General features: G+C 42.4%; 1 protein-coding gene across 3 annotated transcripts in view; it reads right to left on the bottom strand.

Moving 5' to 3' along the window:
- Positions 1-16,365, bottom strand: part of CDH20 (cadherin 20) — a 1,428,111-nt gene that overhangs the window by 164,493 nt on the left and 1,247,253 nt on the right. For all 3 annotated transcript variants that reach the window (XM_069613654.1, XM_069613653.1, XM_069613655.1), the window contains one exon: positions 3,382-3,676. In XM_069613654.1, the coding sequence (XP_069469755.1) occupies positions 3,382-3,676 (295 nt within the window). The remainder of the gene's footprint in view (positions 1-3,381; positions 3,677-16,365) is intronic.

Genomic DNA, 16,365 nt, shown 5'->3' with positions numbered 1-16,365 from the left:
CCTTTCTTTTGCAATTTGCATGAGGTTGGAATGTGCACATTTTAATTTGCAATGTATTTCATGTTGTCTTGATGCACTGCGAATGTTGTTTTTGCATTAGCAAATCAACTTCATTTGAGTTGCACTGCTTTTGCAAATACAAAACCAGTACATACATATTACCCATGCTCGATTATGCTGGGAAGGAGGACCCCACATTTGCAGAGCATGGAGAACCTGAGAAGGTAAAGAGTTGCAGCTTTCCTCTTAAAAAGTGGATTTACAAATGCAACCTACATTCAATGTCCATGTATTGCAGTGAAACGGAATTACTGCTAGTGAAGTGCGGTAAATCTGCACGATTAAGTCCTGATTTTCAGATTGGAATTGTCTCTGCAAATACCACCAAATGGTAATACTAGTACTGCAAGCTGTTACTTTAAGGGTCCACATGATTCTGAGTCAAGCAGACCCTTACCTTATTCCTCATTATGGAGACGCGTAGGGCTTAATGGAGATTTCATATTACCGCCTCTGCAAATACCACCAAATGGTAAAAATAGTACTGCATGCTGTTACTTTAAGGGTCCACATGATTCTGAGTCAAGCAGACCCTTACCTTATTCCTCATTATGGAGACGCATAGGGCTTAATGGAGATTTCATATTACCGCCTGCAGTAATCACTGTAAGTGGTGATGCTTTTGTGTGTCGGTAGTTGCCGCCATGCAAAAGGTGGCAGAGTGAATGAGTTTCAACCTTGAAAATTTAAAATGTGTTGGAATGGTAAAACATGAGGGCCTCATTCCGAGTAGGGCGGTAAGGGTTAACGGTCACCGGTAACGAGACTGGTGCCATTAAACCCTTACCGCCCTACTACGAGTTCCCTTTGCGGGTCCTTCCTTAACGCCTGCTTTTAGCAGGCGTTAAGGACGGGACCCGCAAAGAGACTTCAGTGCTATTAACGGTACCATAATTTACGGTTCTGTTATTAGCGCCTTCCCCATTCCCATTGAGCTCTATGGGGGCTCAAATGGGAATGGGGAAGGGCCCTGGTGAATGGGGAATTACCGGTCCCTCCAACCTTGGAATGGACCGGTAATTACTCCATTCACCAGGGCGGAGTCTAAACGATTTTGGAGGCAGCCATGCCGCAAATAGCGGCGTGGTTACCTCCAAAGTCGGAATGAGGCCCTGTACCAACAATTTTACCTCTACCGCCAAACTTGTAATCGAGCCTTAATTGTCTACATCATGAACTGCAGGGATGAGGGAAAGGTGGTACATTATGCAGAGTTACCCAATAAGCAGGAATTCTGCATGCAGTAAAATAACACACTTGGAGGCCGCATTCAGAATGTATGTTTTCAACTGGTCATTTAGAAAATAAGTGCTACACTACATCACAAGGACTTTAAAGACAAGGGCAAAATTTGAAACAAATCCCCTTAAACTTGCATTAATTACCTGCAGCATTGGGGAGCTACCCCACATGGCTTTATTTTATGGAGTATAACCCCAAATCTCTAAATGAGTTTACATGTTAACATTGCGCGGTAATGGAGTTGCTTCATTTGTATCACTTACAATACTACTCTTAATGAATGCTAATATATATTTTTGAAGGTTTGTCTGTCTGTCCACTATAGAAATGAAGGGGAAACGATCTAGAGGGCTCCAAAGGGGTCTAAAAGGGGTAACATTTCACGAGGAATCTACTGGTGTAGTTTAAAGTTGCTAAAGTGCCCCCCGCCCATGGAGAAAATCAAAACAAATGCTTATTTTGCTCAAATCAAAGTTGTTGAGGTGACGCCCCTGGTGGATGAAATTAGAACTGATGCTTACGAACGAGCACAGCTATTTTGCTTAACAAACGACCATAACAAACACTAAACATTTGCTTTACAAACTTCCATAATAAAAGCTACAAATTTACCAAACATTAGTACAAGCGATCTGGGAAAATTAATACACGAAAATCCATAAATTTGTTTTATAGACACACAAGAAGTAAACATCCACAGTGACAAGAAACCTGTTAGTGAATCACCATGTCAGCCAAGAGACAATCTACCTTTGGGAAGTTGTCTGATGCTCGGCGTAAAGAGACAGCCAGAGCAGCAGAGACAGTTGAACAAAGTCAGCAAAGACTTCAAGCACAAGCAAGCAGACAGGCAGCACTGAGACAGCAAGACACACCAGAGCGGAGACACGCCAGACAACGGGCCGATGCAGTCGTCTGACGCTCGGCATAAACAGGGTGCCAGGGCAGTGCCAGGGCAGTGGTGGAAAATCATCTGAAAAGTTTAGTTACTGTAGCTAGGGCAACGGCAGGTATATTTGATGGTATGTAAATAAAATTGACAAAACAAAATAGACCAGTCTTCATAAAAGCCATCAACTATAGTTCCATGTAAATAAAATTGGTTTGCGGCCCACTGCCACTGAAGTGTTTTCTATTCAGATGTCCCAGACATATTTAGAGTATTTTGGCGAGACGTGAAAGGTTTATACATTTGGATTGCAATTATTAGGAGAATGCAAACATTTATTTCAACTTTCAATATGTTGATCTACAGTGTTGATATAGAGGGCCCGATTCATGGAATATTTGCCCGGTTGAAAGTGACTTTGCAATGATGAAAAGTGACTTTGCCCTACTGACACAAACCCTGTTTCATGGAACTGTGCAAAGTGTATTTTTGCAGTGCAAAGTAGGGGGGCAAAGTCAGCGCATAGTCATTTTTGCAGTACAAAATGACTTTGCCCGGACTTTGCACAGCAAAAATACACTTTGCACAGTTCAGTGAATCAGGGTTTGTGTCAGCAGTGCAAAGTCACTTTTCAGCAGGGCAAAGTCACACTGAACCCAGCAAATAATCCATGAATCGGCCCAGAATATGCAAACACACCACTGTGGTTTAATACTGAAATTTGTGCCGATAATGACGTGCTATTTTTTTAGATCAGTGAAAGGGTTAAATCGTTGAGCAAATTAGACGATGGGAGGAAGAGCAGGGGATATGTCAGGATAGACAGCATTGCATATTTTGTTGGTGATTTTTAATGTCCTCTACTGTACCACTTTAACATAGACGAAGAAGCGTTCTCTCACTCACTCCCTGAATCCATTCGGCTACACATGCAGATGATGTTAGTCCCATGGACATTGCTTAACTAAGGTAATTCTAGACAGATGTCTAGGGTGGCACCAGAAGAGAAGGAGTCATATTGGTCCTAAAAACATAACATCCGGCCTCAATGCAGATGTTGGGGTGCTAAAACGTCCCTCCGCTTGGGGCACCATAAATCGTTGCTCCCAGCTCTGATTAGTACAATCATTTTGCCTGTTTGCACTTTTTTGTTTCTAATAGAAAGGAAGAAGGCATTGAGAATTTCTTACCAACTGGAGACATTTCAGGCACCGACGCAACATATGGTCCATCAAGGAACTTGGGTTCATTGTCATTGATGTCTTGGATCTTGATGATGAACTCGGACTCGGGCTCCAGTGGTTTGTTGGTTCTCCGCTCCAAGGCCTGGGCTCGCAGTGTGTACTGGGCCCTCTCCTCTCTGTCCAGCCGCTGAATCGCATGGATGTCACCGGTGGTGTCGTCGATGGTAAACATGGTGCCGGCACCATCTCCAGACAGGATGTATTTGATCGATCCATCTCCCTTGTCAATATCTGAATGCAGCTGAAAATCAAAAACATGATTGCATAATCAGGTTGAGAATACACACAAACACAGAAATGTGGCTACAGACCAGTTGAGCCTTGACCTTCCAGTGAGAAATGCAATTGCATCCACACTCTTTAAAACTTAAAATACTACATTATATATATATTTATTGCTTCATGCCCGATTACTCCACTTCAAAGCAATGTAATAAAAAGTGTTATTAGTATACAGTCTAATGGTACCCAATTAATTCACCACAACCTATGAAGTGCTGAGTTAGCCTTGTAGGGATTCAAACTTTGTCCTGTAGGAGAAATTCAAATGTGCTAATTATTTCCAGTTAGTAACAGTTCCAGTTATGATTGCCTTATTTTATATATAAAAAAAATCTCTTGAGAAGTTCAAGCACATTCTACTTTACTTACCAAATTCTTACTTCTGGCAAACATAGTATAAATTATATACACTTTTTAAACCAACCTCCAGTTTATGAAATAAGTTACCTGCAGGGGGACCCCCAGGAAAGGAATGATCGTCTCTGCTACAAAAATGCACTCAGAACAAATGTTTTTCACTTACACTCCTGTACAGGGGTTCAGGAAGCCTTACAAAATAAAGTCCTGGCATGGCATTGCTTAAGAACGGGCCCTAGTTTAGTCAGAAGTTCTGACCTGAAGTTTTTACGCAGAGTAAAAATTGATGAATGCTGTTCCTTGAAGAACAGGGATTGTGTTGTGGTAGGCTGTGAAACTAGTAACCTTCTGGGCTTTTTAAGTCTGTGTAAATATTTGCCATTAGGATCCTCAAATTTAAGACTCATAGTGCGAGTCTCAGTCCCCTTTTCCCCTGTTCGATAGATTTCCTGTTGTTGTTTTCTGCTGCCTTTATGTATTTTTTGGTTTTGTTTGGTTTACGTTGTTGTATGTTTGTTTTTGTGTAGCGCTCTGAGTCCTGTGTGCGTGTAGCGCTTTAAAAGAATTAAATAAAATACAAAATATAATTTTAAAAAAGAGCTTGCGTTAAAGATATCAGATAGTGTCATAACAACTGATTTGTGGACTATTGGTAAGACCCGACTAGACAATGGCTTTAACACCACAGAGAAAAATCCTGTATTAGATGTACTCTATGACCTGCACTGGCGCACTTGAACACATGTCAAGTTGACTGCCCGACACCTATGCGAGAAACAGAGTCATTCAACAAAGCAACATATCTGAGTGTTTTCTATACTGTTTTCGAAATATAGTTGGTTTTTGGATAAATATGTGTTGTTTCTTAGTTCTTAGGAAAATATAATATAAGCAGACATATATACATACACTTGCAGTCTTTGCGGTATAACTTCCTGGCTACCCGCCTTGTTTTTTGGTAGATATCTCATAAACAAGGACTTTCTCTCTGAAACACTCTCCCGCAACCTCTGTGCCAAAAACCAGATCAGCCAAAGCAGTGGCCTCAAGTTTCCCAATTCTATGTGTGAGAAAGCTATCCAGGCTTTTTTCAAATTTTTTGTTTGGGCTATTAGGTGGTGCTAAATGCACAACCTTTAAGCCGAAACTATTTTCATTACAAGAAGAGCTTTAACATAAGAGCTTCAAATATGGGCTTTGAATCAGAATCTGTAAAGCTTTTCCAATGGAGATGACATTTGAGGAGGGATACACAGTTGTTAGGTTATTGAATCATTCACATTCCCTGCCCCATGGCTTATCCCACACATTTCTGTCCATCTCAGAACTCTTTGACCTCTTCCACGGAGGCAGCCATCTTGAATGACTGTCTCTGAGGAAGCTCTCTGGAAACAAGCCGAAACTAGCGTCCATCTTTGATTGGGAAAGATACCATGCATCTTCCAAATAAAATGACAGATTGAACCAGGTGAGTATAATCTTTTTAAAAGAGCTAAAGTAATTTTCAATGCTTTCGACAGCAGTAATTATTTCTGTCCTTTCTGCGTTTCATTTCCTTGTTTTTTTTATATAGCTAGGGCTGTTGCTCATTCCTTTCAAAACAATGTGTATCAATGTCTTAAACAGAAAATCGGCAATGTTTTGATACATGTCATGTAGGGCTCGAACCTTTACTAGCTCAATGATTGCCTCTTTTAGCTGAGAAGGGTCATGCAGCTGCTTGCCCCGCATGTTCTCGCAATCCGACTGGTAGCGCTCGGGTTCACACAAAAATTGTCTGGCTCACCCCACATTTATTTTTGTCCTTCGATGCATTCCCTTTCCTTTGTTTTCCTTGCACATTTCCCAATGACCCAACCCTCCCAATCTTATTGCCGTGTTTGTGCAGCAGTGTAGCACTTTCCTGAAAGGGACACTCTTAAAGCAGGCGCTACACACTTGTTGTTTTCTCCTTGGCAGGAGAACACCCAGGATCTCAGGGTTGCTTTTGTTCCAATCTGCAGGCCTTGCTGGCCAATCTGAAGGCTTGCCAGCTTTTTAGGCTCATGTCCAACCCACTTAACACCAGGACAGGAAAGACCCACACTATTTCTATGCATACACAGATTAAGGACAACCAACATTGAACATTTTTAAGTGCAGGTAGGCAGCATGGCCAACCACGCTTAGGAAATGACCCTGATGGATGAAGTGCTAGAGTGGAGGCAGAGGAAGTGAAGGACAGAGGCCGGTTAGAGGCGAGGGAAAAGTGTTAGGTAGAAGGCAGATGAGCGGTAGGTTAAGAGGGGAACTCAGAGGCAGGGAGGTAGGCTTTTGGTTTGGTTTTAAACAAATCCATGTGGACTGTTTCTCTGATGTTTCTCGGATGTCCGTGGCAAGGGAATTCCACGCAACTGGAGCAAGAAGTGAGAAAAAGCGGAAGCGAGAGGAAGCACAGGGAGGGCGAGGAGCCACAACGGTGGTCAAAGAGGCAGAGCAGAGATTATGAGAAGGAAGATAGATACAGTGGTGCATTAACGTGGATAGATTTGTGAACCAGGAGAAGACATTCAAATCTGTCCCTGTTACCATACATACTTAAAACATTAAATGACAATATACTAGCACAGTATCAATACATAAAACCAGAACTACTTACTTTTGCAAGCTAGGACAGCTGGCTGGGTTTAACGAATGCTGCTGATTGAGCACCGAATTCAATCTATAGGTCACATGTTTGTATCCCATTGAGGTGTAATCAGGATTTCATTCATCTGTGATTGACCAGAATTAGGACAATCACGTTTCGGGATATTTATTTCCTTTTCATGCTTTTCTTGCAGGCGCAGCGGCAAACGATCTTTTGGTTGCTAGCTTATCTTGCAGCCAAGCAGAGCCCAGAACTGATTACTTGAAGTTGCGGGTGCTTCCATTTTGTTGCATTTTGTTGCCTCTCTTCGGATTGTGTGAGTACTGTATGTTGGAGACGACACAAAGCTTGTAGGTGTTTGGTTATTGGCCCACCCATTGATTCACTGTGTGTATAAACTGTTCGGCATTTCGCAGGCACTGCTATTAGATGCCCACGAGAGCCCAAACTGGTGGCATTGCCAGTGTTTGTTGGAAGTGTGGTCCTCAATTTAAAAAGGAAAAGACAAGACTACAAGCCCTAGAATTCCAAGAAAAATCAGACTGGATAACATCCTCACACATGGAATTAGGAAACATGACAGCTCTGGTTAAAGTCCACAAGAAGATTAAACACATTGTTGTTTCCATCTGCCTATGGCACCTATTGTGATGGCCTCCCAATCAAGACTCTTACTGGTTCCCCACTTTCTATCAATCGTCGTTCAAAATGCTCTACTCTTGAAGCAAACATTTTGATAGCATGTAGCATGGTCTAAATACTCAAATGTTGCGTCAAGTTAAAGAAGAAATTGTATTGTGCCAGTCACCTCTGTAGTGGTTTTACCGCATCAGGGATTATACAGAGCATGCCGTGTTGTGTCGCCAGCCAGGATAACCAGATCGTGATCTTTGGAGGAAAGGAAAAGGCGAAGAAATGAGAGGTTGGGTAGAGCAGGAGTAGGACAGAAATGCACAGACTAACAGTTGGAAAGATACAAGAGGGTTGAGCGAGAAGGGTAAGCGAGTGTGGTAGCAGAGGTGCTTGCATAGTCATCAGTAGTGGATCAGATGAACCGAGCAGGAAGGGAGGGAAAGTAAACAACTTGTCACGACAAGCATTTTCTAGTGAAGGCAGTGTCTACTACTTGATGGTTGGCACTAGAATTAGTCAGAGCATGGTTGTATGATGGACTCGAGATGTGCTCAAGCGTTGCCTTGACTGGTGGAGGCTTGAATGCATTTTAAGTATCCAGTGCCAATCCCCAGGATGATGATCGGGGACTTCAAAGCCGGATGCCAGGGGTAACAGAGCCAACACTTGGCTGTGAAACGGTGAAGGCGGCAAGCGGAAGGGGCAAGTAGACAGAGGGGAAGAAGGGGTGACCCAGACGCTCCCGGGAGCCGTACCAAAGTGAAAGAAAAGTTCATTGATGAATACTGTGAATAATGGATTGCACAGTAAAGGATGAGCAAATAGTCACATTGAGGTGACATGGACCAATGCAGCTGTATACAGCTGTCTGCAATGTCTCCTTATATGAGCAGTTTCAGGGCAGGGGTGTGGTCAACAGGGGTGGGCTGGGAGCCAAAAGAGGCCCTGGAAATAATTTTCTAAGTGGCCCCTTATTACACATTTTCAGCAATCTCAACCCTTTTCCTATGGGAAATACCACACAAGGGAGGCCCAGGGTGGAGGGGCCTAGCAGGAAATCTCAAGAGTTCCCTACGGGCCAGTCCAACCCTGGTGGTCAACATACAGAAATGCTTCTTCAACCTTCCAGCATGCAGCCATCAAGGCAACCTGGGCCACCCCGACGGGGCCTCCTCTTGAAGGACCCAGGTAATTTACCATGGAATAACTGAGAAGTAAGCCAATGTGCTCGCCAGATAAGTGCAAAGGTTCCACTGCCACAAGAGTGCTCCAACTATCAAGCAGGCATTAGTTAGTGAAGAAAAAAGGATAGCTTTAGCCATTAAGCAGATGGTTATACAGGCATGTGACGTTTGCATGTGATCTATCCAATCACATGACATCAGTCTGGGAAATACAATAGGCAAACCAATGCCGGAAGCAGCAAGCATGGGATCAGGGTTTGAAAGAGCAGAGAAAGAACCCGGGGAGTAAGTGACGGTGGAGTATGTATTTATTTATTTATTTATTCATTGGACGTTTATAAGGTGATTATACATCAAGAAATCGTGTTTCAATCAGGCTGTTGCGTAACCTAGGAGTGAAATCACAATAGGGCACACACTTATGCTTGACAATGTAGGACTGACTTACTGCACTCCATTCTAGAACCGCGGCCCCTACACAGATCCCTATGCCGACGCGTTGCGATTGATAGTATTCGCCACAGATATATGTTTTAACAAAACAATCTTAGATTCAAAACACTAATAAAGCAACAATGTACTTTCTTTCCAATTGTATTGGTACTGGGAAATGTTGTTCTCCCATGTCACCCGTCAGAAGTATTAACTGCATCAAGTATTGGCGCTCCACTCTTTAGTTTTGGCTACAATGCGGCACTGCAAGTGCTGACTAGTATTCAAAACTATTGCCATGATAAGCGAGGATAGGAGAGAGATTGGATGTCAGGTGGGGCACGCAGCCAGTCAGTGTTGTTTGCCCATGCATGGCCATGCTAGTCCCTATGGCCATTCACACCCACTTTATATTGCTCACTCGAACACACTCCTGGGATTGTTATGAGCTAGTTCCCTGCTTCTATGGGGATGTTTAACATTCCCTTTTTAAGAAGTCTCCAAGCGTCCCTTCAGCCACTTCCTTTATAAGCAATACCAGTGTCCTTGCATCTGTTCCTTGCACTGAATTCCAGTTAAAAACAAGAATCAGCTAAGTGAACAGTTGAGATATTTGTTTGGGCACTAAATGGGCATTTACCTGGCACAACCATAATATTCCCAGGTGCTAACACCATTTGAGAGCTGTTGCCTTCTTATGCCCAGGTAGTAACACTATGGCTGTAGTTGGCAAATGCTTATCTCATGCCTAGTCTAAAGTTCAAATTGTTGGCGTTGCCAACGCTTGCTTAAAGAAGCCTCAGAAACGTTTCGGCTATAGTCACGTCTAAGACAGGCCAGAGACTGCACCAGAGAAGATAACTGTCATTTGTTTTGACATTACTACCTAGGGTCAAATTGTTTTTTTTTTTTTATCCCAGCTTAATAGAAGGAGCATGTTGCCTCTGGTATTCTTTCTTTGTGTTTCTTTTCCTTCTTTAGACCTGAACAGCTTGAGGGGACACTCGATCAAGATTCGGCTGCCATAGAAACAGCCTTTAGCATACCGGAAGGGCTGGACGCAGGCAGACACTGAGAGACGACGGCCAGGAAGGGCACCGTCTCGAACTGCACCCTGCTCCTCTGGCACACGGACATTTAATGGGAACATTCCAAGTGCATACCGAGTAAAGAGCCTCCCACAGAGATCACTGCTAACAGGCGGCACCTGAGTGTCAGAAATCGTTGCCCCCAGATATCCTTCTTGGGCACTAGGGGCTTTTTTGCATTTTAGGTCAAAGGGAAAGCTCCAGCAGGCATCGACTGACGGCAAGTGCTTGGAGGCACACCCTGTATCACCAAATCCCTGAGTTTGGTTTGGAGCTAAGCATCGGTCACAAATCTATTGCTTGGAATTACATGTGAGGAAAAGCATTTAGTTTGAAAATTAAACTGTGTAAAGGTGCTGACAATGTTAACCAGCGACTTGTCAAACAATCCCTTTTGCCATCAAAGGAGGATGGGCAGTGCAGGACATCATACACAGAAACTCCCATGAGCAGCTTACACCATTGTGTGTACTCTTTTTTTTGTTAGAAAGTGCTAGAATATTTGGGGGAAATGATCAGCTGGTTTTCAAAGTAATTCTTTTCAACCAAAACTTTGCTCTGCAAGTGCTAATGCGTCCATAAATTGTGTGTTGGACATGCCTCACGTATTTCCTGCACACCGCCCCCCCCCAATTCTCTATAAGTACCCTGTGAGCTGGACGAGCACAAGTGTGCAAGGGGCTTAGAGTCTTCCCTACCGTTAGTATGATGGAAATTCTTGTATCCTCCTTTTCCTTGGAGGAGATACGAAACTCCCTATTCGCAAAACTAAGTGCCAAGGACGAGTATGCTCGTCCTTTTTGCATAGATTTACATAATAGCCTGGCACTTAAGGGTTTTAAACAGGCAACTCACAGCACGAACAGTCGGATTAGCTCCTGACCTCATGATCAAGTGGTAGCTTCAGGGAAAACTGAGACCTCAGGCTGCAGGAACCCTCAGAATCTGCAAGAACCTGCTCACTTTGTTTTCCCAAATCAACACACAAACACATACCCTTCAGCTCGCCTTCATTTGAAGGTTGTCATCACCCTGGGATTAATTTTCACTCCCATGACCACAACCTCCTAAAGGATTACAATGAAATGATTGAAATTAAAATAGCTACTGAGAAATTGTTTTTTTTTAAATGAAAGCGGGGGGAGACCCCAGCTCACCCCACTTCCCCCTACCTTAACCTATTTCCTTACCCCACCCCATATCTATTTTTAATAGAAATGAACAAAAATACCTAACGAATTCGACCAAAATAATGTGGTCACTTTTCCTTAGGTATTTTTGTATTCGTTGATTTCTGCAGATGCCCCCCCTAAAGACTTCTACTTGTTCACTCTCCCAGCCAACGCGATGCTCATCTTTAGGGGATTGCCATCTCACTCATTTAACAGGAAGTTGATCCAAGACTAACTACTCACACTGAACCTAGCCACAGCCAGGGCAGCCACGAGACAATTTCCAGATAAGGATCCTGTAGCGCTGCCTTTCCAATTCCCAATCCCATGACAATCAGGTTTTCACAAGCACAGGATGGAGTACCCAAAGCATTAATATAGCTCTAATGAAAGTCATCAAGACCCCCTTCAAACTCACACTTACTTCACAGTCATGTTCATATGCTGTTACTGTTACAGTACAAAGAAGCGGACAGCATATGTAGCAGGCGGACACATATCAAACACACAACTGACAACTGTTCAGGGCCATTCTGGATAAGTAAAGACCCATTCAAATTCTCTCTCAATAGCTTCTTGCGAATGTATTATATACAGTTTTTGTATCAACGGTTGACCTTAAAACAGTTCATTCAGGACAAAAAAACAAAACAATATTACACAGGAGTGAAAGTGTGGTGCATTACACATACAAACAATTCTGATTTAGAACGTGGTGTATTCACACAAATGCGCAGCCTCTACTATTAAACTAGGGCTGAGTATAACTGCCTTCTTAGCTAGGCTGGTTCAGTAGTGTCTCTAGATTGCACTACTATATTATCATCTTGTCGACACAACAGTGTTTTCGGCCTTGTGAGCTGTTGGATGGCGCTCCTGTTACAACGGCCTTCATCAGGATAGAAGTATTTGTTCTCCCCTTCATGTGTGTTACTGTGTTCAAAATATCTATGACACCGATAAATATAAATCTACAGTTAAAAAGGGGTCTTATCCGGATTAATTATTCTAGCAACATATTGAGAGAGAATTTGAAAGGGTCTATACTGATCCGTCCGGAACCGCCCTGATCAGTTGTGTGTTTGATATGTATTGATACCTGGAGAGATCAGGGAAAAGCGACATGCCCCTTTTTTGTAAATATAGCTGGCAGACACATGAAATATTATTGCTGACGGATCAACATGAAAAGGATAAAAATGATCATGTTTTTCCCATGCTAGTCGATTTCCAATACTCCTTTCCCTTTCTTCAAAAGAAGACACAGGAGTCTTTTTTCAGTTGAGGAGTTTTTGTTTTGTACAGTTGTTTAATTTCTTCACATGGACTATTGATCTTTTCTTGAAAGATACATTCTTCCGTTAATCACACATTGCTAAATTCAACACAAATTCCTCAATACAGATTTCACTGCCTAGGCACGGCTTCCTCAGGAGGTAACAAGATGTTTTGGGAAAGCAAAAGGTGGACCACCGCCATCCTGTGCTCTGATGCTTAGAGCCATAGGACCTGATTCAGATTTTTTTTTTACAATGGTGCAATCCCATTAAAAAAACGAGTTATAAATCAGGTCCATAACGTGAGTATAAAAGATTCACAAGGTGCTGGAGCAGTAAATTCAGGAAATGCCCCTCTCCACAATGAGGAGAAAAAGAAGGTGATCACCGTGCTGTAGCACACATGAATTTATTTTCACAGATTTTTCAGTGAAATCTATTGAATGGAACCAAATGTATTAACCCATTTCAAATGGATATGATATGATATTTATAACGCACCTAATACCCAGAGGTTTCTAAGTGCGGACGGGGAATCGAACCTGTGATGCTCCGTGTCGTCTTACTTCCAAGGCAAGCACTTTGCCACTGAGTTACCCTTCCGAGACTTGGAAAGCCACTAAGCAAGGATGGTGGTATGGTTTAGCTTCACTGTATATGTTCAGGGACGCCTTGAGCATATACTCACTCTGTGCATCAATGCATCTACAACCCTCGTGATTTCTGCATGCCTGCTCTCATCTGTAGACACCAGTGTTTATGGCTAGGAATTCTGCATCACCCCAATTTGGTTGAGTCACATCGTCGATCGCCATCAAATATTTTGTTACTTCTAATTTTTTTCATCTTGATTTTGCCTAAGACTTTGACATTGTCATTCTCTGTCCTCATGGTTACCCTTTCTCGTCTTTACTGTAATATTTGTTCTCGTAAACCTAATTTTGCAAACATGTTGACACAAGAAGCATTACACCACCTTTCTACATATTGCCTAATAGCACCACTCGGTGGGTGCGGGAGCCAATCAGGTTGCACGGGATGTTTGTACCGATGCAAGCCCGGATTCGGAGTAACGCAAGGGCTCTGCGCACCCGCCCTCCACCTACTGCAGCTCTTATCCCTTATCCCCGGCCTCCAACCCCCGAAGTCCATCCCCTGCAAACCCCTAAGCCCCTTCTCCTTACCTGAAGAGGGCTCCTCTGTCCTGGATCTCACAACCAGCTTTGATTCCTGCTGATGCCATGGAAACAAAAAAGGGGCTCCGGTGGAGCCCCGCCTTCTATTTCCATGGCAACCCTGCCTGACTCTGCCCGGCTGCTGCTGCTAATGAAGCAGCGCAAGTGTGTTTTTTTTCGTCAAATTGCTATTAGCACTTTGAGGGTTTGCCTCAGGTTGCTAATAGCATTAATACTGCATTCTAAGATCTTCACCGTCTGGTAAGGTCCGCTCTTGCTCTGGCCTACAACTTGGGCCCTGGGCCGTTAATGGCCAGTGAAGTCCTTATAACAAGGTATTCATGCTTACAGTTGAAAACTGCAAGGCTTGCCAAATGTTCCATAAAAGAAATCGTGTCCATGCGGATGCTTCTGCCACCTCCCGTTCTCTGTTTTAGGTATGCGCCCTACTGATTACAAAAGGAGCTTCTGATAACATTGGTCAGACATGCCTGTACCTGCTTCCAGTGGTCCTGTGTCGTTATTGCCTTGTCTCCTGATTTGCCTACAGAACTGGGTCAAAAATACCACTCCCACATCTCCTTCCCACAGGTCAGAGGCACAAGATGGGGCATCAGCAGCTTCAAATACAGTAGGTGAGGCATTTGGCACTCTGCCTAAAAGCGCAATGGAAAGAATCTGTGTCCGCCCCTCTTCCCAGGCTTTACTTTGCAGCATAAGAATGGCCGCTGAGTCAGAAAATTGAATTTCTAGTCCTCTTTCTCTGGACTATCAAAAGGCTTTACATTGGTACATTATAGCAATTGCATGAAACATATTACTCTTACCCCATCCCCCTCCTGTTTAATACAGTCTTGGTACCACTAGCCATCAGCAATTACTTGGAATCAGCAATCAACAGTTTAAAGTGGGTAATTCGTTCAAGACAGTTCTTTCTGCAAATTATATGCTAACCTGGGACAAACAAAAAAGCTTTTGCCTGGGAGTACCTGGAACTCGGGGAACAGGGAGGCAGTCTCCTTTCCCCAAATTAGGATGTATGTGCATGACTATATGTGTCATTTCGATTTGTGTTCATTCAGCTTTATTTTGTAAACAGATGATTGTGAAATTTACCCATGGATCATGATTGTCTGAAGGGATAAGAAGCACCTCTCCTTCTACTCTAGAAAGTAAGTAAACAATAATTTCTCTTGTCAATACAAGTAGGCTTGGCCCTTTTAATGGTATTTATGTCAAATACCCTTTTCTTCTTTAGAAAATAAAACAATGAAATAGTCTTTTTCCTTTTCTTTTCTTTTCTGGCAAGTGCATTCATTCTTGCTTGGACCTACATAGGATAATAAGGTTACATACTTCCTTTTTATGAACTTATTCTAAACTTATTAGATCAAGTATAACACTTTTTTTTTTAACACAGAGTAAGCATTGTGTTTTTATTTATAAACACAGAGTCAACCAACCTATGTTTTTTGGACACTGAACATGTGAATTGTCTGACTCACTTTAAGTGTTATAGATCCCATAAACACTGACTGAACTGATTTATCCCTCATTTTCTTTCCCAACTGACTCTTTGATCCTCATTATTGAAGACTTTAGAAAATCAATCCAAGATAAAAAGCACAAATAAGGATCTCATTTTTGTGTGGTGGACTAGCAAAGTGAACCGCCACATCTTGAACAGGGTAGAGGTTGCTCTTGATTAACTTACAGGAGTTCCCCTTGAACAATGTACACTCATATCTGTGGATAAACACAATGTACTGACTATTATAAAAACATCAGAAAATGAAATAATCAAAACATAAATCTTTCCTTAGTGCATGAAGTATAAAGATCAAAATCAAAGCTATATTTCTACTGTTGTGAAAACACAACAATGTATCTTTAGTCAAGTGACAAGAACACCAAAACTTACAACCAGAAAACTTGCCAAGAAACGGAGGATTGTTTGCGCATACATTAACATTATCTTTAACAGCTCCATATCAGGGCTGAGTTTCTGTAAAACACATTACAACTCAATCAGCATCATATGTCTAAAAATGGCAAAGGCATTTGACCTGAGAGAGAGAAATAGATGCTGATGAACTCGTTTCCCAATCTTCTGGTTCCACGCCAGCAAACAGCAGCAACCCCAAATCAATCTCTCTAAAGAAAATGTTTGAACAATTGGAAAACCTATCCAAAAAGAACTTTCTAAATGGTGAGAAATAAAAAACACAACAAATGTACTTACAAGTTGGAAGAATACCTAGAGGCCTAAAAATCTGTATTTTTCCCACATTTGATGAGGAAGACAAACAAACTCTAAATGAATGGGAGGAAATGCTAAATTGAACCTCAATAGAAATGATTCAAAGAGTAATCACACATTCAACAAAATCATATGAGTATATCCTTAAATAAATTGATAATATCAAAAAAGATATAGAAGGGCTAAATCAACCTGAAGCTACTTTCAAGAATTACCAAATCATTGATGATTATCTTACCATTTCACAACGGAATTGAAATTAAAAAATCAAAAGAAATTCAAATGTGATGAACAAGACTATGGGCCTCATTACGACCCTGGAGGTAACCATGTCGCTTTTTGCGGCATGGCTTCCCCCATTCTGGGTACTGGGTCCGGATTCCCTGAATGGGGAAATACCGGGCCATTCCTACCTTGGAGGGCCCGGTATTTCCCCATTCA

The sequence above is a fragment of the Ambystoma mexicanum genome, chromosome 5p, assembly GCF_040938575.1.
Source record: "Ambystoma mexicanum isolate Mex_15411 chromosome 5p, UKY_AmexF1_1, whole genome shotgun sequence".
Taxonomy (NCBI): Eukaryota; Metazoa; Chordata; class Amphibia; order Caudata; family Ambystomatidae; genus Ambystoma; species Ambystoma mexicanum.
Note: the sequence above shows the minus strand (reverse complement) of the source record. Positions and strands in the feature narration are given on the sequence as shown.